Source organism: Tasmannia lanceolata, unplaced genomic scaffold, assembly GCF_043159265.1.
Source record: "Tasmannia lanceolata isolate RefF3 unplaced genomic scaffold, GAP_Taslan_0.1 ptg000007l, whole genome shotgun sequence".
Taxonomy (NCBI): domain Eukaryota; kingdom Viridiplantae; phylum Streptophyta; class Magnoliopsida; order Canellales; family Winteraceae; genus Tasmannia; species Tasmannia lanceolata.
The window spans coordinates 8,082,681-8,110,605 of record NW_027518684.1 but is presented as its reverse complement, the minus strand read 5'-3'; the positions used below and the strand labels follow the sequence as shown (position 1 = coordinate 8,110,605).

Genomic DNA, 27,925 nt, shown 5'->3' with positions numbered 1-27,925 from the left:
AAAAAAAAAACACATCTCTATGAATATAATGTTTTCTTTTCATTTAGGGCCCGTTTGGATTCCTAGAAGATTTTGATTTGAATTTCTCACATTTGCAGCCCTTTTTGTGTTATGGTTTGGATCCGGATCAAATCTTTGGATTTCCAAATTAGCGACTGACAGTGAAAAAAATCAGATTTACAGATATGCTGTGGAAATCCACAGATCTGGCAGTTTCCTTCACCCTATTTGCTCCTCAACCATGCCCGTCCAGTAGGAAGTACCCTCTTCCCTCTCTATCTCCCTCAACATGAGCTAGCGGATCTATTCATTTTGCATTCAAAACTCAATTCCAAATCCAAATCCAAATAAAAAAAATATGAGGTATCCAAACGGGCCCTTAGTCCTAGGGTCTGTTTAGATTGTGGCAATATTTTGGAAAAGTTCGGAAAAGAAATTTTAAAATTTTCAGAATTCCTTGCTTTTCTATTGTTTGATAACATATGAAAATAAGTAATTTATATCACCATAGTTCAATCTTTATCTAGAGAGACCTTCAATTTGGAATGATATTCCCCAAAACAATACCATATGTTGAATCTATCGTCTGCCAATCGAACAATGGAAAAGGAACGTCAGCCAATGGAACAATGGAAATGGAAAAGGAACACAGTTAAGCCCCTATTTGGATTGCCAGAATTTCCCGAAAAAGTTTGGAAACGAAAACCTACTCTATTTTCAACTGCTTGGTTACACATGAAAAAGATAGCTTGAACCAACATCGTACAAATTTTATTTAAAAGGGCCTTCAATTTAGGATGATACGCCTCAAAATTATCGATCATGGTGTCATTTCCCTCTAAATTGTGTAAAGAAATATGATTCCCAATCCAGATAGATCAAACAATCAGTGCATTTCTTGGACTATTGTTCTTGCTTCAGACCAAACCATGTAAATCTTGTATTTCTTGCATGGACATTTGTTGCACATCGTGTTTTTCATATTTTGAGAGATTAAAGATATCTTAGTTTTCTACATTTTTAATGGTCAAGAACCAAGAGGAACATTATACACAACACGTATGATGCATGAACAAAGATATGAACTTGGCGAGGAAGAAAGCACATCTATAACGAGAAAGAAACCAGAGGGTTTTATTATGTAATCTCATTATTTGAACATATTTACCCATCGAAAACTTTCAGTTCAAATCCATATCCCAATACGAAGATTTGCACTTATAGATTCTACGGAGTGACTGTCCATTTTCCGATGAGTAGCCGTCACTTCCAGCAGTTCCAGACGTTAAGGAATTTGATTGGAAATTGACCTGAAGGAAACTGATTTGGTTCTTCTTACAGAAATGCCTCAAAGTTGTCTATTGACAAGCCAGCCTGGTTTGAATATGAAATCTTGTTCGAAGTTACGTCCAGTGGCAGATGTTGATTCACCTCGTCGGCGGAAACACTGAAATGAAGGGAAAAAAACACGGATAATTATTACCTTTCTTGACTAGGAATAGTTTCAGAGAATATTTGAAAAAATCAAAGTATTGACTAAGGAATGAGTGTCATGATTTTCAGTTTCAACTCAGACAGCTCAATGAGCTTTGACAATTTTAACGAGAAGCTAGAGTTTGTACCAAGTTGTTGGGTCCAGATCAACGAAAAAATGTGGTAAATTTAGAAATAAACATGGAGTCCTGTAGAATTAGTTTAACATAAACAAATCTAGTTAATGTATCATCCTTGGGAATCTAATCTTCTTCAAATGGTGTGGTTTTTCACGGGAAATTATTCAGAAAATGTCATGTTAAATAAAGGCTACTAGTATTGGCACTGCCATGCTTTTATAATTGCACAATGGTGTGGTTTTTCAAGGGAAATTATACAGAAAATGTCGTGTTAAATAAAGGCTACTAATATTGGCACTGCCATGCTTTTATAATTGCACAAACCCAGCTTGTGTTTTATGAGATTTTATATGGTGTAAGCCCTAATAGTCCCTTATTTTTCAAAAGGTACCGTACGAACCACATCATAGGATGATCCAAACAGTACATGTGATTGAACACAACGTAAATAGGTTGTGCCCCAAAAGCATTTCCATAGGATGATCCTAGCCCTCCGGTCTATAGAGGTTTCCATAATATGTTGTTCCTCTATAGATCAGAGGGCTAGGATCATCCTATGTAAATGATTTTTTGGGCACAACCTATTTACATTATGGCTCATCAGATGGACGGTTTGGATCATCCTATGGTGTATTCCGTACAGTACTTTTCGAAAAATAAGGGACTATAAGGGCTTATAAAATCTCGTGTTTTATACCATATAAAATCTTTCATTCAAAATCTAGTTGAGCGTTACCACGGAATAGGAGGGACGATGACCATCAGGGATGTCTTCAGGAGTCGTCGGAACATTCCACCGGGAGGTCCTCAATTATCGTTCCTCCCCTGTGATTGCGGTACAAACCTTGAGCGACTGGTAGAGCCTTACCTGGCGTGTTTAGATGGGGGCTATTCCACCATGGAAGTTTTTTATTCTCTCAGGATCTTTAATCTCTGCTCTAGGAGATCTCTTTTTTCTTTTGGGCAAGGAGCTGGTGCAGACAGACCTCCTTGGTCACATTGGCCCCCACCACGCTCACACACTGGCTCCCTGGGGAGTTTGGAAGAGTGGGGCACCAAGGGGAGAAGATTGGATTTTGGAGCTAGAAAAACTCCTGGCCGAAGAGCAGTAGAAGTAAATCGGAGACCAATACCGAATGGGAGTGACTGGATGTGCATAAAATGCACCTATCGAAACTTTGGGTCGCGCACCTCGTGCAGAAAGTGTTCTGAAATGCGACATAAAGAGAACTCTAGTCTTGCCTGGAGACCCAAAATGGTTCAAGATGCTGATGGTAAGGAAAATGCTCGATGTCTGGAGATACCAGACTCTATGGTGGAAGATAGAAAGAAGAAACTAAAGTGTTGTCTTATTGGAACCTTAAAATCTGGTTCCTGGCTTCAGGAAGACATTTGGGCTTGGGCCAAACTTTTTTGGGGCCTCCCAGAATTGGATAAGCCTTTCGCCATTAGTACTGTGGATATACTATTCAGTTCTGGCTCCGAATCTCATGCCACTTCGATCCTTCGTAGTGGTGGTGAGGCTTTTGGAGGGTACATTTCTTCCCTCCAGCCCTGGTTCCCTGCTTATAATACAGGTGCTATATCGGTTCGGCTAAGATTTTATGATATTCCCCTTCATGCGTGGTCTGCTACCACGGTGGAAATTTTGGGATCTCATTTGGGCCAGGTTCTTGAAACTCAACTCTTTGGGAATCATTCTCATTGTTTGGCGTTCGCCTCCGCCTTGGTTATTTCCCCTTTATGGAAATCCATTCCTCAGTTTATCAATTTAAAGGTAGATTCTAACATTTACTCGGTGGGATTTAAGATGGTCTCTGAGGACAGCATAAATTCGGTGGCAATGTCGGTGGTGGGAGAGGCCAGTAGTAAAGATAATTTGCCACGTTTTGAGAGATCTGTCCAAATTGCTGATGATGTATGGTCACCGACGGTAGTTTTTTCACCGGAAAAGGTGGCAGAGGTTACTGGTTTTGGGCCGAAGCCAGTGGTGGTCCCCAATTCAAATTTTGAATTCCCCACCTACTCACCTGTCCCCCCTGAGCCTATCCTGTTTTCATCAGAAAGTAGGGAGGGTAGGCTTAGGGGCTCTGTGGGTCTGCCACTTCCAAGGAAATCACTGATCGTACCTCCACAGATCAAAAGGAAAGCGGGACAAAAAGAAGTTGTGGATACTTTCGACCTAAAATCGGCAACAGATTTAACGGTTCTGAAAATAAAAAATAGATTTCATGTGGTAAGGAAAAGTGATGAAACAAAAAACGATCGTTCTGAAAAAGGTAAACTTAGGAAAAATCTTGGGAAGGATGCTTGTGTCTTGGCAACTCGAGGAGGGTTATCTGTACTTAATAGAAAGCTTAAAAGGTTGTTCAGAAAAAAGGAAATCATAAAAAGAGGCGTGAATCCGATAGTTCTCACTATCTTCGAGCCCCTCTAAAATTGCCTTCTCAATGTCTAGCAGTGATCACTTCGGAAACACAAGCACTATAGCTGATAAGGCAATCACCCTGGTCAATGAGGACTTAGAACTTCTAAAAAATCTAAAGTACAACGAGAAGTTGGTGATGAAGGAATCGCCTACTCCAGCCGAAGTCCTGATATCCCCTCTGAAGAAACAATGGGTTAAAGAAATGATTGCCAGCGCTCGAAGTTTGGGGTCGTCCCCTTCTCGGTCCACTTTGAATAGTGAGGAACTTCACACCCCCTTCATAATCTGCCCATCTTCAATAAGATTCTGGATAAGGAGAGGCTTATTCGAAGGCGCCTATGGGAGGAGGAAAAACAATCGACTACCTCTTGTCTGGAACTTAGGCGTCAATCTCTAGGCTCAGTTCAGATTCGGGACAGAGGGACCCCAGTAATGGAAGATACTCCATGGACAGGGCAGCTTAAAGACTGCAATGATAAGGGTAAAGGTATTTCTTTACCATCAGCAGGTGATGACCCTGGGCACCATGAACTGGAGAGCTTTAAGGAATTCTTAGTGATGGGAGATGCCTTGGGATTCTCTTATCAGGAGAATATAGACAAGACCAGGGCGTCGTTCCTCGGAGAGCAATCCAAAGTTGTAGAGGACAGAGTAGAGGAAATGATAGATGAAATAGAACCTAAATCGTGAAGAGTTAAGAGGAAAATGAGAGAATAGGGAAGGATCAGAGGAAAAGAAGTAGGAGAATGTAAAGAGGACCGGGAAGTAGAGAAACAAAGAAACCACGTTTCTGTTTTTATGAAAGATTAGGTTGGATTCAATTGTATGAGGAAGGGCTATACTAACCAATGGTGCAACTTTACTCGCTTGAGAATCGGAAGAATGTTTTTGCCCAGGACCTATTGAATGTAATTGAGAAATTACATACCCTGATTTTAGGTTCTGTTGCAGTATCTTGATAGTGTGCTCCTATCGCTCTGTTTTGTCTCATTGGTTTAGCTAGTTTCGTTGGAGGAGCAGGAGAGCTCAAGGGGACAGATGTGTTTATTGTGTTTATTCCCCAGTCTTGCAAGACGATGCTTTTAAGGGCTTAGGCTATTGGCTGAGTGGTGACATATTCCCCCATAGGTGATACATAAAGGGGGGTAGGAAGATGTTGTAAAGAACACAGTCTTTAGGAAAGTATAGGGATGAAAACAAACTAATATCAATGCTTGTTTACCTTTTGGACTGGTGACGACATGTCGGCCCAGTCCACCTTAATATTTTGTAGTGCAAGATGGGACTATTGGTCCCGATTGCCATCTTAATATTAATTAACAAAAAAAAATTCTCGTGTTTTATAATTTAAACAGCTGTCAAGTTATTACAGTTCCCAAAAAGCTCTCGAAAGCCAATTAAAAACAAAAAGGCAAGTGCAAATAATGGAGATTAAAAAAAAATTGTTAGAAAATCAAAGGCTCCAAAAACAACATGAAAATATCAAAAAAAACTTGGAAAATACGTTTTTTCTAAATACTGGGGAATCCTCATTTTTTGAAAATATCTTCCATTTTTCAATATATCAAATATAATTTCACTACAATACAAATGAGCCCACACGCGCACACATGCCCACACGCAAAGTGAGTGTCATTACCATGATAACATGGTGAAGAATGCAGATATCACATATATATTGCACCATGTATGTAGGCATTTGCATTTAAACATGTCAATGTGAATGCAACTCTATCTGTATGAATGCAAATATAACTAGCATCTGCATGGGCTTTGCATGCATGCATGAAAAAAAGTGCCTGCATCTATCCATCCATCAGCATGTATGCATGAAGTATGCCCATGACGTGTATAATCAAATGCATGGCAACCAGTAAAATTGCTGACATTTTATGCACATTTGTACATACGAATGTGTTTCTTGGCTGTAAGTATAACTGAGGAAAACATATACATAGAATGACCTGTGTCCAAACACCATAATAAATATGTGCAAAACCGGTGCATGAAATGAGAGATGAGAAATCTGCAAACCTTGTAACAGACAACTGAATCATCCGGATACATAGCAAAGAGTTTGGTACCAAGGCGGGTACGGCAAGAGTCACACAGGCTTTCGTCATTTATCTGCACATGCCTTGATCTCTCTTCTAATCTCATTAAATTTGCTTCTACGTTTATAGCACGCGATAGATTATGTACAATCTACAAAAACAAAGACCAAGGTGCCAATTCAACAGTCAAAGAAAAAGCATCTGGAAATACAGATATTCAAATTATTTATAATGCATATATATAATATGATGAAACTAAGGAATAAATGTATACGACTCTGCATTAAAAACAGGAAAAGAGAACTGCTGCCGTTACCATTTAGTCCAAGAGGGAAAGAACAAAGCTGACAAAAGTTCATTTCAAGAAAGTTTTTCTAACCAAAGCAAGCATGAAAAGGCAAATTCTATGTGATTTACATACACCTTGCTCGAAAAAATTCTCATCACCTAAAATAGCATGGAACTGCTTTCATAGTTCAAAAGAATAAAGAAACCCATAAAGGTTAACAACCAATTGTTGTTGATCAAGGCATAGTTGGTAGGGCTAATTTGAGAACAATTCCTATTCACGAGTAAAAAGTTGACATATGGCTCTACTCATGTAGTTCTACAGAAATAAAAGTAGCAGTAAAAGTTACCCTTCAAGAAATAATCTCTAATCGGACATGTTGATAAGACTGAATGGATGAACAACTAGACAAAAATTTCTCAACAATATACTCTTGTTTTTAATGAGGTATATACGCTCCCAAGGTTGATGAAATACAGAAAATAGATGCGGTTGGTCCGAGAAGGCCCCAGTTACCAGAAGCAATAGGAAATATGATGCTTAGATGATACCCTTACGAACTGAGTAACAATACTGAACGATATAATATGGACGCAGATCTGACACCCCATGCATAAGATACCGTTGGTCCGTTACTTTGATGTGCAGTTCAATGATGTTGCCCACCAAATATCAATCCCTGCATTAATGAAATGAAATGAAATGCAAATAATCACATCTTTCCATTTTGTTGTCATTCCGACCATTTCGGTCGAACTTCGGTCGGATTTTAGGAATTTCGATCAAAATTTCGGGGAAATGATGACGAAAAAGGAAATAATGTAGAATTCGTTTCGATGGAGATGGAAATGAAAAGATTTCGGTCATTTCGGGTAAATTTCAAGGAAATTTAAAACAACAGTCACCAAGGGCATAATGTAACTGTGTGCCATGCAACAATGTCCAAGAACTGCTGATTGAATAATAACTCCTGAGAGGACTTGGTTTGACCTTTTCCAAGTAACAAAAACACTGATTTTATAAGCATTCGGCTGAGTCGATGGAAAATTATTATACTCCTCACTGACTTGGTAGAGTGAAACTAAAAAATGACTGAACCTAAAGTAGGCTCCGTATTTCTGGACAACATTGTGGGCATTTTTCCTTCTGATCTTCAGTCTTTCCTTCTATATGCGCTTTGATGTTTTGAATAAATAATGATTGGTGCCTGAACTTTATGGCGTAATTATTTCCATTCAGCCTAAAATGAGAAGGCAGTCCCACATTCTATCATTGCAGCATGCAATAAACTGTCACATATGGATCCATTTAATCAGAAATTACGAACGTCAGTATTAAAAGATGGATTAAAACATATCACCAGAACACCATGTACAACCCTCTCAATCAAGACAAACTTTAAAGTTTGCTATGACGATTATAAACTAGAGCACGGAATATTGCACTAGAATTCATAGATAATGAACGCCAGGTGTGATGTAGCACCGTGAAGAAAAATTGAGGAAAGGGAGAGAAATAGACGAAAGGGGATAGAATTAGAAGAATAGGGGAAGAAGAGACGAAAATAACTAGAAGAATAGACGAATTTAGGGAGAGAAGAGAAGAAATCAGAAGAGAGAAGAAGAAAACCAGAATTAGAGGGAGAAGAATCTTTATTCAAATATCAATAAACATCAAAAAGTTAAAAAATAAGCTGTAAAGAGGCCTATAAATAGGCAAATAACAACCTAAAAGATAGAAACCTACTAAAATAAGAATTCCTAAAACACTAAACTTTCTAATTCTAAATAACATGGAAAATAAAATCCTAAAAACAAATAAAATGGAAATAAAAATATGAGAAAGTAAATAATACGGAAATAAATCCTACTATCTGCATCAAGGTGTTTTTTTTTTTTTTTTTGAAAGATGGATTAAAACAGATCGCCAATACACCATGCACACCTACTCAATCAAGACAAGCTTTAAAGTTTGCTATGACGGCTATAAACTAGAGCATGGAATATTGCACTAGAATTTCATAGGTATAAAAAGTATTCCTACTGAAGATGCAAACAAAAATATTAAGGCATTGTTTATCTGGAAAATTTACCTGTCCTTGGCGATGATGATGAACCCGAGCTCTTAACATTCTTAATATTGTATCGGAGGCAAGTTGGAGAGGCATATCAGGAGATAAAGACTGCAACATTAAATTTCAAATTTCTTAGTAACAATTCTGGAAATTAAAAGCATAAATAACCAAAAATAATGCAAAAGATGATTACTCCGCTCTTTAAAGTTGTTAAACAAATTAGCTATGATCTATAGACACTGATTCATGGGTCAAGTTTCGACTCGGATACGAGGTGCCCAACATGGAACCCCTAAAAATCTACAAACGGGGAACGCCCCTACTCGTACAAACATGTAAAATTATTGATTCTCAACTCAACTCAACTAAGCCTTTGTCCCAAACTAGTTCGGGTCGGCTAATAAATCCTTTAGAAAATTTTTATGAAGGTGAAATGATCTACCTGGCTCAAATTGACCAAGTCTAATCCTGACACAAGTTGGGTTCGTTTAACAAAATAATAAATTTTAGGATTAAACAACTATAATACCTTTCTACCATTCAAAGAAAAAGGATTAAACAACTATAAAACTAAAATAAACATGAGATAATCCAATACAGTGCATTCATCAATATAATTTAGTTCTCTTCACTTTCCAATATGCAGCGAGGGAGACCAGCAGTATACAATGAATATAATATTGGAAGAAGAATTTGTTTATGCTTAGTTTTAAGTTTAAGGGAAGCAGGGTAACACAAAATAGTAGCTAAAGAAGTGGGGAAAAAAAAGATAAAAGATAATTACATGAGGTAAATCATAGTGTCGAAAGGAGTGTCAACATGTGTCAGCACACCCACATTAAGTCTGACACTTCTAGCGGTACATTTACAAGTGTTGAAATGAGTGTCAACACATGTTAACAGTAAATTCAAAGTGTGGGCTATATTATTATAAGTAGAGGGGCAGAATTGTCTTTTATTATCTTTTCCTTCTTGTATATATATATATATATAGGATTTGCTAGCGTCCATCGCAGAAGGTATTTCGCGAATGGCCTGTTGCATGTGAGAGCAGCCACACAGGCTCACTTTTCAGCAGATATTGTCTTTATTCACGAGGTGGCTGCTCTCACATGCAACAGGCCATACGTGAAATGCCTTCTGCGATTGACGCTTGCAAATCCCAGTGCGCGCGCGCGCGCGCGTGTGTGTGTGTGTGTGTGTGTGTGTGTGTGTGTGAGAGAGAGAGAGAGAGAGAGAGAGAGAGAGAGAGAGAGAGAGAGAGAGAGAGAGAGAGACTCTCCATTCTCTTCTTCTCTACTTTCCTTCTTTTTTTAGTGATTTACATGACATCAGAGCACCAGTTTTTTCCTCTTCTCCTTTGCTTCCTTCCTTTTTCCTTGCTCACCCATGGAGAACAGGTTGTTAGTGATTACTCCAACCTAAAGTCCACCTCCCTTTTTTGTTCCTTCTTTTCTCTGTTTTTTTGTGTGGTGGATCGTCTCAACCACATGTAGGTGGTTCCAGAAGTTTGAGAACATGAGGTATGAAGGTTGCTAAAGGTGGTTGTTGAAGGTCATGTGCAGCTAGTTGTTACACGTAGGTTGTTGCTATGTTTGCAGGCAATACAAGCAGTGTTCAGTGAACAGTGTTCAACGAACAGTTCTGTGAATAGCGTTAGACGAACAGTGCCGTGAAAAGTGCCACAACATGTTCGGTGAACAGTAGCACGACCAGTACCATGAAGAGTGATCAGTGAACATTGTTGATGAACAGTGACTGCCAAGTGTTTGCCATTGTCTATAATGATTGTGCAGCTGTAATCAACCATGTGTGCTTGATGTTGGAGTGTAGCATCTGCAAGCAAACTGTTTGATAATTTGTAGGCTATGATTTGTGGACACGGACACGAGTGTCGCATGTCGACATGGACGTGGAGTGTCGGACACGGCAAATTATAAAAAGTTAGAAACATGTACACGGCTAAAATACAAAGTACATGTAATCATGATTTGTGGACACAGATTTGTGTGCCGAGTTTTGACACAGATACGAGGAATCTAAAATGGCAACCCCTAAAAATCTAGAAATAGTGCCACACTCATACACATACATACATATAAAGTGTAAAGTCACTCACACTTTAGCAATGCATTTAAAAGTGTCTAAAGGAGTGTCGTGTGTCGGCGATAAATTCAAAGTGTCGGCCAAATCATAGTTCGTAGGTGAGCTGCAATGGAGATGAAGCAAGGTAATCTGGTCATTTCAGATCTATCTCATGTTCAGATGAGTTCCATTAAATTTGATAGGCGTAGCTATGGGTCGCGGGCTAGGGCTATAGAGATCTTTAAAAGAGCAAGAGAAAAGTCGGAGTATCGATTCATGGGTAAACCAAATTCAGATGCTGAGAATTTTAAGAAGTTAAGAAAATGCTCAAAATTATGACGTTATTATGGAATAGTATGGAACTGAAGACTAGTTGTACAATGATGTACTTGGGCTATACTAAGGAAGTCTGGAAGCATTCTAGGATGTTATTCTTAGGGTCAAATAATATGACGGTGTGTAACACTTTCACAGAGTACTTAAATTTACAATAGGATGAGAGGAACCTAGTATTATCCATCCTAGGTTAATTTGTAGCGTTAGATATTCACTATCCTTTTTCCACGGATCCTCAAACTCTTACAAAGAGGAGGGAGGTTGAGAGTTGAATCCTCAAAAATGTCTCTAGTAGAGATGGAAGAGTACGAGTACCAAAATCTGATGTACTGTTCAAAAAAAAAAGGAGGGGGTTGAGAATGGTCAAGTTTCTTAATGGTCTTCGTCCTGAGTTTACTCCTCTTAGATATCAGATTTTGGTACCAGTACTCTTCCATCTCTACTAGAGACATTTTTGAGGATTCAACGATCTATGTCATCTAAACCTACTAGTGATTCTGTTAGAGATAAATCTACATCAGTTGTTCAACATGGAGCTCGACGCCGACGTGGAGATGGTAGCCTAATACATCTTATAACAGACTAACCTGATGATTAATATGAATTACAACAGCATTCAGTAGGTTGAATCAGTTTTATCAGTTTTCTGGAGAAAAGATTTGCTTAAAATGAGGTCCGGATGTCCAAATCTTTAAAAAACAGAGAGAATTTCTTCCACGTGTGGGATGAACTGATGAATTGGCATCCCTTGAAATGAACAAAAAAAAAAGGACTATTTCCAAATTTGTGCATGTTTTTGCCCGTCCATTTAAGTCCGTGTGTGTGTGTGTGTGTGTGTGTTTCCATGCATTTTCTAGGGTAAAAAGAAACAATGGAGTTTGATACCTCTAGCACTTGCAGAGGATCCAGAGATTCTCCGTGTTTGTGGAGAAGGCGTACTGCAGCCGTAAACATAGGTTCCTTCCCATCTTGTGGATCCAAATACAAATCAAGTAGCCTGCAGTATAAACCAGATCAATTATAAAATGATCTGTATGTAGGGAATCAAAAGACATATACTGGTATAGAACTGTTGAAGCAGAATAATGAACAGCACCCACTGCATATAGGCATCACGTCTACCAATCTCTGCACAATATTGCTCAGCTGCTTCACTGTCCTCCAGCTTCCTTGAATATCATGAAAATTGATATCAGAAAAGGAATTATAGTCCCATCAAATTTTAAAAAATTCATATCAGTTATCATCCCCCAATATTCCTCCTAAGCTCCTTAATCATCTAGGATGGTGTATAATCATCTAGGATGGTGTATCACGATTATGAACTCTATATGATAAGATAAAACTTACAAGGCCAAAATCTGGAGTACCAGTGTTTCCTGTCCCAGCTTCCTGTACAGAACTGCCTGTTTTGAAGAAACAAGGAAACAAAGACATTAATAACCCCCAAAAGGAAACCAAGACATGGCAAGAAAAGGAAGAAAAAAAAAAGAAATTTGAAGCTAAAAGACTCATTGAAGGAAATCTTTCAGCAGTCAGCACACAATATTATCTTTCTTTTTTTTCACAGAAGTCAGCGCACAATATTATCAAGAATGAAGCCGCCACATAACATTGTTAGTTTATGCAAGGTTTTAGCTATAAAAGCTAGAACATGGATTGCACTTGAAACTGGGAACAAGGAAACAAAGAGGGAGAAGATGAGGTGGTACATTCCTCTTTAATGCAAGGGAGATGAGGTGATGATATATCACGATTCATGTATATTAAGCATACATGCAAGGGAGACAAACTTCCACTTAAAAGAAAGTAACATGAATCCTCAAACAAAAAAAAACCCATAAATAAATAAAATGCCATGCCAGAATGTGTCTTAAATACATCAACATGACTATAAGGCGAGGAAAAGATTTAGTTTCTGGCATGGCACTGTTGGATGCTTCTGATCAATAGGAAGAGGAGGAATAAAAAATGCTTATGATGAGCATCCATCATTTCCAAGATCTAACTGTGGTCCATATAGATTGGAGATATCAATCAATAAGCCAGAGTGCTTTGGTATGCCCAATTTGATCCGGTAAGGAGTCGTTAGTACTGTCAAGGCCTTCATAAAATCAGGCCGACGCATAGTGTTAGAATGGGGATCAACAACATCGAAAACGACTCCAGTAGGTATCCTGCACTCCATTGGCTGCCCAAATTTTTCTTGATTTCTGGTATTAGTTATATATTATTTCTATAATTTTTATGTACTAATCGGCTGCATTTTATCTATCTGTGAACTAAGAATTATAATATTTCTATAAATATCAGATTATAACTGTACAGGCATCTTCACATTTCTGGTTTTACGATGCTTCCTTGTCCCACAGCTCATATCTACTTCTAAACATACATACCTGTCTGTATCTGACACTGACAAACATTCATTTAATTTACATTGATTGCAACGGGACATCAGAGGCTGGATAAAGAAAGAGTCGAATCAAAAGCAACCTATGTCACAATTGATATGAGTCTATAGACTCTATACCCACATTTAGTTGCACACTATTGAAGCTGTACCGCATAAGTTTGGCCACCGAATGTATATAAATATGAAATTTGAATCTAGTAAAATTCAGAACAGTATTTTTTGAAGAGGATTTTCTTTTCTTTTCTTTTTTTGAAGAGGGAAATTCAGAACAGTATTTTTCAACTACATCCCATGTACAATTTTCCAGCTAAATATGAATGTATATAAACATTGAATATGTATGAAATGACATTCTGAATGGTATTGTTCAAGTATGCCCCATGTTCAATTTTCCAGCCAAAATATAATGTCTCATCAATTTTCCAATCTAACAATCTTAATACATATGCTTAGGTGTAAAACTAACAAATAGAATTGAAAAAAAGGAACCATAGAGATTCAGCAAACCTTTTCCAGCCACAATTCCGATCCTTCAATCAAATAAAGAACTTCTTCTGGATCATATAAATCTGAAGATCGTAAAAATGACTGCAACCTCTCTCTGATTGGATTTCTAGAGATGGTTCCACTTTCAACATCAGTAATATCCATCTCTTCTAACCTTCTTTGGCCGTGATTCTGATACGTGGATTCCATACCAACTGTTTCAATGGCTGATTTAGCAAGAGAAAGAGCATATAAAGAATGAAAGCGAGTGTCATCGGAGTCTTGGTCATCAATTAACCATTGCAAATATCTGCGCAGAAAAAGGGAAAAAGATTCCAAGAAGTAAAAACCACATAAGTGACAAAAAACCATCTACAGTACTTGCAAAAATCATAAACAGACAGTCATGAAAAACTAAGCAAAGGCATGAGAAGAATCCACTCAGCTGCACATGAAAGCAGCTGAGGTTGGGCAACATACTATCAATAAAGTTCAGCATTTCTCACCAATGCTGGAAAAGGTTGATGGTCAAAAAAGACATAACATGCAGTGGACAGCAATTGAATTGATAGAAGATCATCAATTATTTGAAAAATTGGAAGTTGGAAATTTCATAGAGCCCATAATGATGAGGTGAAATTATCGTGGCAGAAGCATTTAAAGCAAGTTACAAATTTTCTACAAAAACCAAACTAGTCAAGCACAACAAATGAAAATATATAGACACAAACGAGGGTTGGTTTTACTCTGTAAGCTAGTAAAGGTCATCACAGAAAATGACACAATGCATCTTATCTCACAAATTCATATAGATGTGACTAGTAGCTACAGTACATGGCTTGCATCAATGCATAGGGGTGCAACTCAGGTCGGATCGGGTTGAGGCGAACCCGAACCCAACCCGAGGAACCATTTACTCAACCCGACCCGACCCGAGTTCCAACTTGATGAGGTTCAACCCAACCCGACCTGAGAAACCCTTTTTTTCAAAAAACAATTGACATATTTCATTAATAATAAGATAGCAATCGGGACCAGTAGTCCCATCCTGCATTACAAAATATTAAGGTGGACTGGACCGACATGCCGGCACCAGTCCAAAAAGGATAAGCAAAGCATTGACATTGGTTTATATTCATCCATGTACTACACAAAAGAATGTATTCTTTACATCATCTTTCAACCACAAAGTATGTACCACCTATGAGTGATAAGGCAACCACTCACGATTGGCCAACAACCTAAAACCTTAGAAATATCATCGTGCAAGACTGGGGAAACAGATGATATTGCCCCCTTTGAACTCAACACTTATTGCCCCCTTTGAACTCAACAACACTTCCAACTCCTACACCCCCAGGAAAAACCTAGCTAGAACGTCCAAACAAAGCGAAGCGAAAGAACGAATCTCTCAAGCTACTGCAATAGAAAGTAAATTCTGGATATGTAACATGTCAATCGGCAAGCTACTAGCCAGTAAATCCTGGGGGAAGATCATTCTTCAAATTCTAAGGCCTGAAAGTTGAACCTTTGGCTAGCATAGCCTCTCCACAAACCATTAAATCCAACCTAATCTATCCTAAAAATCAATCCTTCTGTCTCACTGAACTAAAACATATTTCCCCTATTTTTCTTCTCCTAACATCCCCTATCATTTTCCTACTTTCTAATCCTCTTTTCACTTTTTCCTACTCCTTTTTCTCTAATCCTTTCCTTTTTTCTCTTTTTTTCTTTTTCTTCCTTTTTTTTCTTTTTTCTTCCTCGGGGTGGAAGGCATATCATTCAGGGTTATTACCCTCAGCCCCCTTGTTCTCCTTCTCCTTACCAACTTCTCTGTACTCCTTCGATGTCCTAATAGCCATAGCACGAAACAGGTTTTTGTTGCTTACTAATAGCCATAGCATGACCCAAGGAACCCTTTTTTCCAACCCAAACCCGACCCGACCTGAATTTTTAAGCTTCCTAAAAAGAAAATTGATAAAAAATGCAGGGTTTCACTAGGATCGGGTTGCGCAAACCCTCAACCCGAACCCGACACTGAAGGATACCCAAACCGACCCTACTTTTTTCAAGTTGAAACCTAACCCGAGTTGCACCCCTATGAATGCACCTATGTGCACGAATGCATACGTACAAATTAAAAACATAGCAGATGAACATATCATTGAAAATGAGAATTTTCTGGTAGAAATCAAAAGCAACACCGTCAGTGCACCTCTCTTGAAACACAAACAAGCATACAAAGTTCCTAAAATTTTCTCATCATTCCTAACATTACCAGTCATGACTGACATGGATTAAAAGGATCAATGTATCATAGAAACTTCCATGGTGAGGCACATTGTATTGTTTTTTTTTTTTTTTTTGAACAAGTAAAATTTTATTAACAAGGAAAAAGCCCAGCTAACCAAGGCAAGCCACAACAAACAAAGAGAATAACGAATAGAAAAAGTAAGATGGTGAAGGATGAAGATGGTCTATCGAAGCAACCCCCGCCCCCTCCCTACCGAGTTGGAGTATTTGGGTGGGCCGTTCTTCGCAGGCGGAATCTAGACGGTGGATTTTTTGAGGGAGCGGAAAATGTTGATTATTGACCATTGTGCTCTATGCATTCAAGCGGGGGAAACAGTGGATCATTTATTCATCAACTATAAGGTGGCCAGGGAGATATGGAGTGGCATCTTGGGAAGATTTGGAATAACTTCGGTATTTCCAGAGCACCTTATGGATCTTTTGGATTGTTGGCGAATGTCTCCTTGGAGAAAAAAGGCAAAATATTATGGGACACTTGTTTCCTTGCAGTTGTTTGGGTGCTATGGAAGGAGAGGAACTCCAGGACACTCAAGGGGTATACCAAGAGTTTTTCCTACTTAATAAACAATGTGGTAGCTCAATCTTTTGGGTGAAGACCCTTCCATGCTTCATATTTGTTTCGGATTTTGACTTATAGAACGGGTGGAGAGAGGTGTGCCATAGTTCAGAGAGGATTCATTCGATTGTGCAGGAGTGGGAACTGCCCCCTCCAGGATTCCTGAAGCTCAATTTTGATAGTTCAAGTCTCGGAAATCCGGGTCCGGATGGTAAAGGGGGAGTCCTAAGAGATGAAAGGGGTTTAGTGCAATGGGCCTTCTCAGGCCCTATTGGAGTGGCTAACTCGAGTGAGGCGGAGGCACACGTGGTTCATCAAGGAATCAAGCTTTTAGAGGGAGAAGATTTACATAGAGTGGTTGTAAAAGGGGACTTACTCGGTGTAAACCGTTGGTTAAGCGGATCCCAAGTTTTCCCGTGGAGATTTGCAGAGATCTTCAAGGAGATAAAAGATATTTTGGGTAATACGACTATTTCCTTCCGCCATATTAGGAGATCGGCCAATGAAGTGGCAGATAGGCTTACCATGAATGGAGTCGCTTGTTGGCCCTGGACCAGTTTGGCTTTCTTCTTCCTTGAGTTTTCCGGCCTCTCTTATATGCTGTCTGTATATCTTGCTGTATCTTTTTACTATTTCACTAGATCTTGTACTTGACCATCTTGGTCCCTCTATTTGAATGAAACTTTGAGCATTCAAAAAGAAAGAAAGAAAAGAAAACGTAAGGAAATTTTACGAGACAGGTAAATCATGCCAAATAATCAGCCCTGTGCAAAACATACCGAAATTTTCCAAATGAACGGCAAAAGTGTTCCCTTTCTATGAATATGGGAGAAGAAACACACTACATCCATCAGCAGATCAAAGATATCTCTAAAAAGATGTCTAAATCTCCAGCAAGGAGTCTGACCCAAGGAAGCAGGAATCACACCTTAGGCTGGGGAATCCCGATTCCCCAGTACGCAATTCTGAAACGGGAATCATTTCGAATCCCCAAAAATTGGGAATCGGGGTTCGGATTCATCCCACCTTTTGGGAACCCTGATTCCCAATTTTGTGAACTGCGATTCCTAGGCGATTCCCAACTCCCGACGACTCTCCGGTGGTTTTAAGATTCCCGCTTCCGACCATCCCGGGAGCCTTCGATTCCCGATCTAGCAACCTTGGTCCGACCCCCACCCCACCCAGCCACCCAGCTTCACTGGGACCTGGACAAGGAGGGAGACGCAAGGCCATCAACCCGTCCCAACAGAAAGAAAGACATTCACCAAACCAACCTAATATCTCGATTAGAACAGTGGGCCTAGCCCATCTACTACTCAACCTTCCTCCACTAGAAGAGAAAAACACAATAACTGACGAGTGGGCCTCGCCCTTCATGTACTGCAAAACACAGAATGGGCATCGCCCTTCATCTACCACCCTCACTCAGCAAGAAAGCCAATAGACAGAATAAAGCAAGCAAGAAAAATGAAAGCCGTTATGCGAATAACATCAATAGGTGAATGGTGCCTACCAGACCTATCTTTATCTGTGATCCCCCAAGCCTAGCTTATACCCCACCTATCTCGACGACTGAAGAAGGTGAAACCTTTCCCTTGTTGAGATAGTCGCCTTCAGTCCACAACTTTGAGGCGTCATGCAAAGAAACCAATCTAACTCTATTCCACATGGCACAGACTTCGGCCTCCACACAATCTCCGCAAGAGCCTACAATAAAATAAAATAAAAAAATCTATGAACTGGGGTCAGAGACTACCCCACCCCACAAATAAACCCCTGCTTTCCTAATTGCAGCACTACACTGATTAGGAAGTTTACTACTGCCATCAGCATTTATTTTTAAGTTATCCCTTGAATGGAGGAGCTCAAACCAAAGGAGGCCTAGCAGCAGAGTAGAACTCTGCACTAATCTGAATCCAATTACAAATAATGTCCTGGACAGCAACAATAGAGGCACGCTCGGAGACTTCAACAATTATCTAATTAATAATTTTACCAATTTTTTAATGGTAATTAATATTTTTACCAATTGAGTTATATTTATTTCTAAAATGTTCGATCATTTCTATCCTTCCACATGATCAATATTGAGTTGACTGTATTCCACATGATCAATATTTGCTGAAGAGATATACATTTTCCATAAGTAATCAAATCTCTTATTGCTCATCGGTTTACACCACCAATGCCAAAGACCTCACCGAGATATCACCACACCAATCATCCAACTAGAAAAAGTATTTGCACCATTGCCAACATAGAATGATAGGGGAACACAATCTTCGACACCTACTCCCAATTAATCGGATGTACTCTTCTAAAAGTAGAATTCCATAAGAAATTACAAAAAGCCCTTATTAATTCTTTCTGCCACTTGAGGCGGAATCTTATAAAGAGATAGGATATAGGTTGCAATGTTGGAGAGGACACCTTGAGAATAGTGATCTTGTTTGGGAGAGAAAAATAAACTACATTTCCAGGATCCAAGGCGGGACTCGATTCACTCATACACTGGATCCCAATCGTGAGCATATAGATTCCAAATTTTAAGAGGGATGCCAAGGTACATTATTAGAAGAGATAACGCCCTAAAACCATACACAGAAGCGAGAGATTGAACCTTAGAGAAATCCATATTAATCTTGCACACAAGCTACTTGCCTCTATTAATTCTGTGCCCCGTATAATCCTCAATGTAGGATATAAGGACACTGATTCTAGCTGCCTGAGGAAGGGAAGCTTCTGCAAATACAATTGTGTCATCCACATTTTGGAGGTGTAATATGTGGGAGGGCACCGGGACAAGCATGGAGACACACAAGTAATAAGACTCAACAGCTCTCAACACTACATAGCCAATGTTTTCTGCCGCCAGTGTGAAAAGAACAGGGCTCCCCTGTGTAACCGACCTGACCACCATTAAAAGAGAATGGGAAAATGGACTGACGATGCACACCACTCAGTCCATTTTCTCTATTTGATACCGAATCGAATTTTTTAAGGAAAAATGGATTGACGATACCCACTTTTCAAGCCTATCACAAGTTTTCTTCGGGTCTATCTTAAAGAGCATACCACAGAAACCACATTTTATATTTGAGTTAATAAAATCACTGACAAGCCATTGAAAAAATAAAATACAATAAAATCACTGGCAAATACAATCTCGTCAAGGATTTGTTTGCCCAAAACAAAACCATTATGGTTAGATGCCACCAAGAGAAGCATGACTCGCTTGAGTCCAAGCAAGAAAACCTTATATCACACCTCCACTATTTGGATGACACAATTGTGGCTCAAGAGCAAATATTACAATTTATAAATGACTACATGAGTCAATTTTTTTGCTGCATTTGACCTAGCAAAAAGATTCTGAGCAGACTAATTCACAGCATTCTATTCTACAGAGGTTACTTAATCCTACAAAATACAACATTGGCCCTATCAAACAGGTTCCCATGACACCTCTGTATAACCAAATAATTTCCTTTATTAAGAAGAGAAAAAAACAGACCCTATGTGAGAAGCTAAACTATCAAGAGCAAAGTCTACTAAACTCAAATTTGAAATTTGAGGACTTTTGTCCTGCTTTTTTAACTTCTTCCTCATCCATTTTTTGAGAGAGCCGGAAAATTGAACTTGATAAGGGTATTAATCTGGGTTGAAGCAGGACCCAGTTTAGTACTAACTGAATATTTTTTAGTCTATAAGATAAGCTGTGAAATGATTTTTTTAATCATTTGAGTGCTCAAATGATATTTTTAGAGGAGTGATAAATCGACCCCCATATATCTTAAATCAACCCCTTTTAACGTAAAAAGTTAGGGCGTGTGAGTTGTTCACATGTACGGTGTTTAACGGGAGGTGGCAACTTTATTCAACGCCCTAACGTTTTACGGGAGGTGGCAACTTTATTCAATGCCCTAACGTTTTACGTTAAAAGGGGTCGATTTAAGATATATGGGGGTTGATTTATCACTCTCCTATTTTTATTATGCAGTCAAGATTTTGCAGAAATGAGAAAACAGAGTATCGTTTATCCTGACAAGAGGTTTGATCAAATCGAATTGACTCCGAGAATGTCTCCAGCATTTCATTGTTTTTTTTTAGAAAAAAAGATGCAAGAGGTTCACAGAAAATGGAAATGGCAATCTCAGATGCTAATAGCAAGTAAGCTATGCTGAAAGCAGGAGTAAATGCCACATGCGAAAGAAGCATAAAAGGTATTTGCAAGGATAAATATAAAAGAAGCTTCATTTTTTTAATAATATATGAATGAAACTTCATTAGTAAGTACAAAGTTCCACTTATAATGCAAAGTGGAATTGAATAAAGAAAAAATTAATACCTTTGATGAATCTCGGCCTTTTTCGAATCAACTGTTTCAAGTACTTTTTCTGCAGTACGAAGCATGAAGAATTTTTAGCATGGACCACACCACAGTGTAACATTATTTTTACAACCAACTCCTGATATACACAAATTCCCAAAAAAGACATTTCTATCAGTGAATGGCCAAATAACATGCATTGTGCAATCCAGATAGATAACGATATGAAACAACCGAAAAGTTTCTGTTTCCATCCCCACCTAAACACATACCAAAACCGAAGCACGTGCCAAAAGCAAAATTGTAAGTATATTAATGGTATACGATTTCAGTATATATAAACAATTACATTTATATGAATTAGAAGTGAAATGTGATGAATGTATGCATAAATATTTAGATGAATTACATGACAAATCAGGTCTTTTTCTTTTTATCATTCATAAAATATATTTAAAAGAATTACATGGGAAATGTGATATGCACTGAATTATCACACATGCAGCATGCAGGGCAACACAAGCCACAAGGCTTTCGATGTTATTAAACCATTATGGATGGATGTCTTGCTCATGTGCTGGTTTCTAAGTGTGTATTTGTGTTTATTATAGTGTTTCCTAAAGTTTGATCTTAAAATATTATCATTTGCATACGTTTCCAAATGTTTACATGATTTTACAGGATTTGCACGAAAATTTCTAACAACGTTTTGTTTCCGTGGCGACCGAAATCGAAATCGAAATCGAAGCCAAAAATTTTAAGATGAATCCACTGACAAATAATGCTAATCGTAAGGGATACATGAATTCACTAACAAATAATCCAAGTTCAATATGGAAAAAATGCAAATGATCTTCAATATCCCGGAACAATGCCATAGAGATTTTTTTTAATGGTACCAAAGAGAGTATTATTGTCACAAAGGTATCAATGATCTTGTTGTGCAGATGGAAGCTTTCCATCAGTACAAAGTTACAAACAAAAATTCACCACCCGCCCCGCCCCATCCCAGGCACACACGCAAAATAATAACAAGAAATAGCATAAAAATCTATAATAGGATGTTGAAACTTGAAAGATGGAAAAATTGGATCATTCAAATCATTCCACTAGAGATAATATACAGAGTTCCAAATAATAACATATGACCGAAAAGGATCAATAGTCAAAAGACTCAAAACAAATGAACAAAGGAAAAACTTAACATGGATGAGTACTTTGAGTTCTCTTGGCGCATGAGGATTACCTGGTGAGAGCTGATTGGCCCTTTTCTTAGATGTTAAAACTTTGACTGCAAGTTCCTGGTCTACATCTGCAATCTAATGAAGAAAGGCACCACCAGTGGATTAGGTCTTAAATACATGGAAGCAGCTATATTATCTTTTTAAAAAATAAAAAAAATGGAAGCATCTATAGATTCTCTACAGAGTACAACCAACACGAATTTGTGGTTTTAAGAAATATTACACACCCATCCAAGATGTTGCAGAATCATGTCTTGATCAGATGACTCCTCAAGAAGCTTTGACGCCTCTACGGCAGCAGTCGTCTGACTAGAGATTAAATTTATATGACTATCCTCAGAATCGCTTTCCACTGTAGGGTCATTCCATAGGCCAGCTGAATAATTTCTTGCCAAGAGACGCCAAATATCAAGAGCCCTCAAGCTCATCCCTTTATTAGCATACAGGAAGGCAAGCGTCCGTAAATGCCGAGAGTCATCTAACAAACTTTCTAACTCCTCCTGCACCGTCAATGCAAGTTGGAGGGTCATCCTTCAAGCAGCATTCTGGAAACGGCCTTTCTGCCTTGCAATACATAGGAATACTAGGATTCCGCTGCTTACCAACATACACAGAGGGTGCATGGTCTTGAGGCTGTAATCGCTAACTTAATTTTGACTGTACACCTAACCAGCAAATTAAGAATATAAGATGCTAACATAACGGAACGTACCACGGCACAACTGTTTGGGGCAGATGCCAGTTGCTCCATTTCATCTACATGATTCAGAGCTCTATAGAGATACATTAGAAGAGTATCAACTCCCTCCTTCACTGAAGGACTCAAATCCTTATCACGGGAAACTCGTAGATACCTAAAATCCACCAACAGAATATTTGTTGGAAAAAAACGCATTTAATTGGAAGACTTTGAATTAATCATGAGCAACCACAATGCATGTGTAAGCAATTGAAATGGCAATGTCATAACTAGTAGACAAATGATGGAACAGTATATAAAACCTGATAATGTTTTGAATCGCTGACTCCAACAAATCAGCTCTACTTGGTGGGTTCAAAATAAAATCTTCATCTGCTGCAGTGTCTACGCCTGCTTTCCTAAGAAATATAGCTCTCTGGATAGCCATCAACCCAATATCCACAACATCTTCAAGTGGTACAGGAGGAGGATGCAAACCCCAATATCGATTCCTGGGGACCTGGAAAGAAAATCAGGAGATTATATGCACAAATAAACTAAGTACATACTTGCATGAACAATAGAAATGCATGCACAAATAAATGAATGACAACTGAATTTTCCAGCATTTTGTAAACTCATTTGCCGTAGAAACTATTTTCCAAAATAAAAAATTTCCCTGTTTTCAAAGAAAATTGCAAACCTACTAACCTTGGATTTTTTTTTTCCATGGAATTTTTTTACACCTCATGCATAGCATGGGTAGGGGCCATCATTTTGCAGCTCATTTTTTTATGGAGTGGGGCCCACCAATTTACATCGAATGTTTTGATGGGGTGGGCCCACCATCTCCACCTAGACCCATCCATAGGGTGGAGTAACCCACCATTTTATACCTCATGAATACCATGGGTGAGGCCCACCATTTTATAGCTTATGCTTTGATGAGGTGGGGCCACCATCTCTACACAAACCATGCATAATATGGGCCCCACCATTTTATATGCATGCATAGCATGGGCCAGGAGTGCTAGTCCATACATAACTACATGTTTTATTGTGCAAAACATAAGCTCGACATGGAGAAAGCCTGGCTGCACCATTCCCTATAAAGAGCCAAACGTACAAGAGATCCCACTACTACTAGGACTGACGCAAGCCATTTAGAGAAGAATATATAAATGGAGGACAAATGAGGGGTCTAATAGAAATTGAGAAAACCCATCTAAGCTTCACTGCCGTATTCTCTCGTGTCCCGTCTAACCAAAGGATAGAGGGTGCAACCTACCGTGTGTCACCAGTAGAGAAAAGATGGAGTTAAGGTTTGTGGTCATTTTTTGGAAGGAAAAATCACAAATGAATTTTTTTTAGACAAAGAAGCCAAGGATCTACACAAAAACATATGTGGAAAAAGCTTAAATAGATGTAAATATGGGCCCCAATCCTGAAATATGTCTACAATTGAGAATTCCAATATAAAAGCAGAAAGGGGAGATTGGATGGGAAAACATGTAGGATTCAGGGAAGCTTCAACCTTGTGACTGATAATCTTAAACTCATGCTGCTATATCAATCCTTGTTGTGCAAACACACTCTTGAATGAAAATATATGTGAAGATAGTAAACATATTATGACAAAAAGGGCGCAAGTGTGAGCTCCATCAAGTTGAAAGTAAAAACTAAAAAACAAATGTGCCATACTTGAAATGGCAAAAGAAAACCAACTCCCTCGGTGAGATTCTGTCTCATGAATAGTATAAAATAATCTTAGCTAGTCAGAAATTTAAGCTATTTAACCATGTTTTCCAGAAAAGAATAAGAACAAGTAGAAGACTGTTAGTGGGAAGCAGAACATAAAATAAATACCAGCAGGGACCAGCGGTTTGGATCTCGCATTATAAATGGAAAAATTTCAGATGGCTGCATAGTTTCTGACTGCAAGAAATGATTTACTGCGTCCTCGAAATGTAAGTCAAAGAGCAAGAGGAACCCCACTTGAGCATGCACAAAGGAAAGCAATTCCTTTGTTATTTCACCTTCATACTCAAGCTCTTCAACCAGAGAGACGGCTTCCTTAAAATTCTTCTTTCTCAGAAGGTCTTTAATCTGCTCCTCAGCAGATACTTTATGATAGCAAATAGCCTGCAAAGTTCAGAAGGTGGTGCTGGTAACAAAATGAATGCAAAATAAATAGAAGACGCTTGCACTATGTATGTTCATTTGTGGATATAAGATGCATCATATCCTGCTGCATTGATGTCTCACTGTCTCAGCTTGATATTCTGAATTTCCTTTTTCAAAGAGGAAGAAAAGGAGGCATGCATGAATAATACAGACATTAAGTTTGACTATGGAATTTTGGTAGTGAAATATGATAAATCAACCCATGGATAATATGTGACCAAAAAAAAAAAATATGTGTGACCATAGACAAACATCTGTGGTCAACATCTATGCATTCGATGTTGGACAACTGAAGGCAAGAAGAAGTTCCTGGGATTTTTATTTTTATTTTTTTTGGGAGGACAAAATTCCTGGGATGATTTTGTTAATTGAAAACACACATAAAAACAAAATTTTAGCACCACTGCCCAGACATCCAAATATGGTTACATTTTCACTAAAGTAAATCAAAAATACTGAGGCATAGCAACCATAGCTTATGTATCATATACAGAAACCAAAATTTGGGAATTTGAAACTGTTTGATGGTACAAAATTTAATTAAAACTTATTTTGGGAAGTACGTATCAAAAGAAACAAGATGTCCAATTGAGCTATGGGCTCAACCCCAAACTCAACTAGACCCAAAAAAGTTGTCTTCTAGTCCTGCAACTTCCCTATTCATAGACAGAAGTCAAGGAGTGCTGAGTGACACAATAAAGATGAGGACCGGGGAGGCTTGGAAAGACAATTTATGGGAGAAAATATCAGTTATGGCTTTTGCATCGCCTTTTTCCAAGAGTGCTAGGAGGCGATTAAGGCAGTACTTGATGGCTTTCTTCAACCAGTTCTTCGCAGAGGTGGGTTTGGCTAAGGAGTGTAGTAGCTTTGTTTATTACTCTCATTCATAAGAGAGATTGGGCTAATCAAATTTCAGACTTTAGGCCTATTAGTCTTGTGGGGAGTGTGTACAAGATGCTGGCGAATTTGCTAGGAGAATGCTTGGAAAGGTGTAACTAAGCCACAATGTGCCTTCATTCAGGAGAGAAGATCCTTGATGGTGCTGATGCCCTCATAGCTAACGACTATATCGATTGTTATCATCGAAATGGTATTTACGGTATCCTTTATAAAATGAATATGCATAAGGCCTATGACAGTGGAGAGGGAGTGTATTCATTATGTGTCGGATGGTGGGTTTTGGTCCTAGATGGAGGAGGTGGATTCATCTCAGCCTCAATTGCCTAACATTGGTTGCAATGCCCTAGCAGTAACTTCACAATAGAATGATGAAATCATAGTTTCCTTGAAGCTTGTCACATGAATCAAAGCATACAAGCAAAAGCTATTCACATAGAAGACTCCAATATTAGATAGTGGAATCATACCTTGGAAGGTGTTGCAACCACAACAAGTTCTCCACTGCCACTCTCTTCATCTGCCAGAACACATTGACCAACTCCTTGACCTGCAAAAGACACTGACTGAACATGAACACCCGTTTTCTTGTTGTACAGATCCATTCTCCCATCCCTTACAACAATCACATATAAGCCCACCACCCCAACAGAATCTGGGGTATGTCGGAAAATCAAACTCCCGCCCACCGGCTGCCCAACAGCATTCACAACAATGCCAACATTGTCTACTAACAAAATCGCCTGCTTGTGCCTCCACGTAGTTTTTAAGAATGGAAGACCAGACGATTCCGGAAGTGTGAATATTGGAATACTTTGCCCTGTACTGCTAGAAAACATCGTGTAGCCATTAACAGTACCGACAATTATCGAATCATTGAGCCACACCATGGTCTGGACTCCATCAATACCCTGAATCTCATTCAAAACTACAAAAAACCCGCCCACATCTATATCCCTATTAGTTCTACCTGGCAAGAGGAGCTCAATCAAAATCAACCTTTTCCCTGCTGCAACTGCTATAACACAACTGCCTTCTCCTTGAACGTCAGAAACCCTAGATTTCATACTGTTTGCCTTAATCCCTCCCCCTAACTTCTGAAGAAACCGCTGCCCCGCAGTCGAGAACTCGGACTTAGGGACACCATCTTCGAACCAATCCAAACTCGCCGAGTTTCCAAAACTCAATCTCTTTGCAAGGGCGGTGACGCCCTTGGGAAAGCCTAATTTCCGAACGGGTTGCAACAAGAGTGTATCAAGCGAAAACAAAAAACCATCCGCAAGTACGAGAATTTTACTGATCTCAGCAAAGACATGTATTGAATCTACCGAGAAATCACTAACTGATACAGATCTTACAAAATCAAAATTCTCCGATGATGAAGAATCATTACCGGAAAATTCAATTGGTTTAAAGCCGTTTTCATTAACATTTATCTGGCCCGAAGAAGAAATTATTGCCGAAGAAAGATTCAAAGAGAGCAAGATGACTTTTCCACCTTCGGTTCCGATGTAAATTAGGGTTTGAGAATCAGATACCTTGGAAATGGCTACAGAACGTATCGAACGAGGAGAGGATGGAGAAAAACCGGGTGCCTTGGATAGATCGAACTCTGCGAACGCTTTCAGAACGATCCGTTCCTTCGAATCGAGCTTCGCCATGAGATGTGTTAGGGTTTGTGAATGCTAGGGCACGAAATGCACGTCATTGACGCTGAATCGAGAGGGAGGGGGTTATTAGGGTTTAAGGTGAAAATCTATGAGAGAGAGAGAGAGAGATAAGAAAACTACCGCAGATTCAGAATTTCACAGACAAAACGCCATAGGAGCAGAGATGGGGGAATTAGGGTTTAATAATTCCTTTCTTTTGCTTCTTTTGATCCATCGTGGAGACGAAGAAAGACTGTTAGGTGTCAAGACCCTGGGTTTAGCAAAAGAAAAA

The 27,925-nt window shown here is 38.9% G+C and overlaps 1 protein-coding gene across 1 annotated transcript; it reads right to left on the bottom strand.

Annotated features, from left to right (window-relative positions):
- Nucleotides 1-1,110: 1,110 nt before the first annotated feature.
- Nucleotides 1,111-27,925, bottom strand: LOC143881708 (Vacuolar sorting protein 39). The gene is made up of 15 exons (XM_077384960.1): nt 27,775-27,925; nt 26,455-27,697; nt 24,770-25,045; nt 23,227-23,423; nt 22,937-23,078; nt 22,452-22,724; nt 22,227-22,299; nt 20,999-21,047; nt 13,803-14,091; nt 12,230-12,285; nt 11,980-12,048; nt 11,765-11,876; nt 8,477-8,566; nt 6,076-6,246; nt 1,111-1,447 (listed from the first exon to the last, which is right to left on the bottom strand). The coding sequence occupies exons 2-15, from the start codon at nt 27,643-27,645 to the stop codon at nt 1,349-1,351; spliced, it is 3,087 nt and encodes a 1,028-aa protein (XP_077241075.1). The 5' UTR covers nt 27,646-27,697; nt 27,775-27,925; the 3' UTR covers nt 1,111-1,348.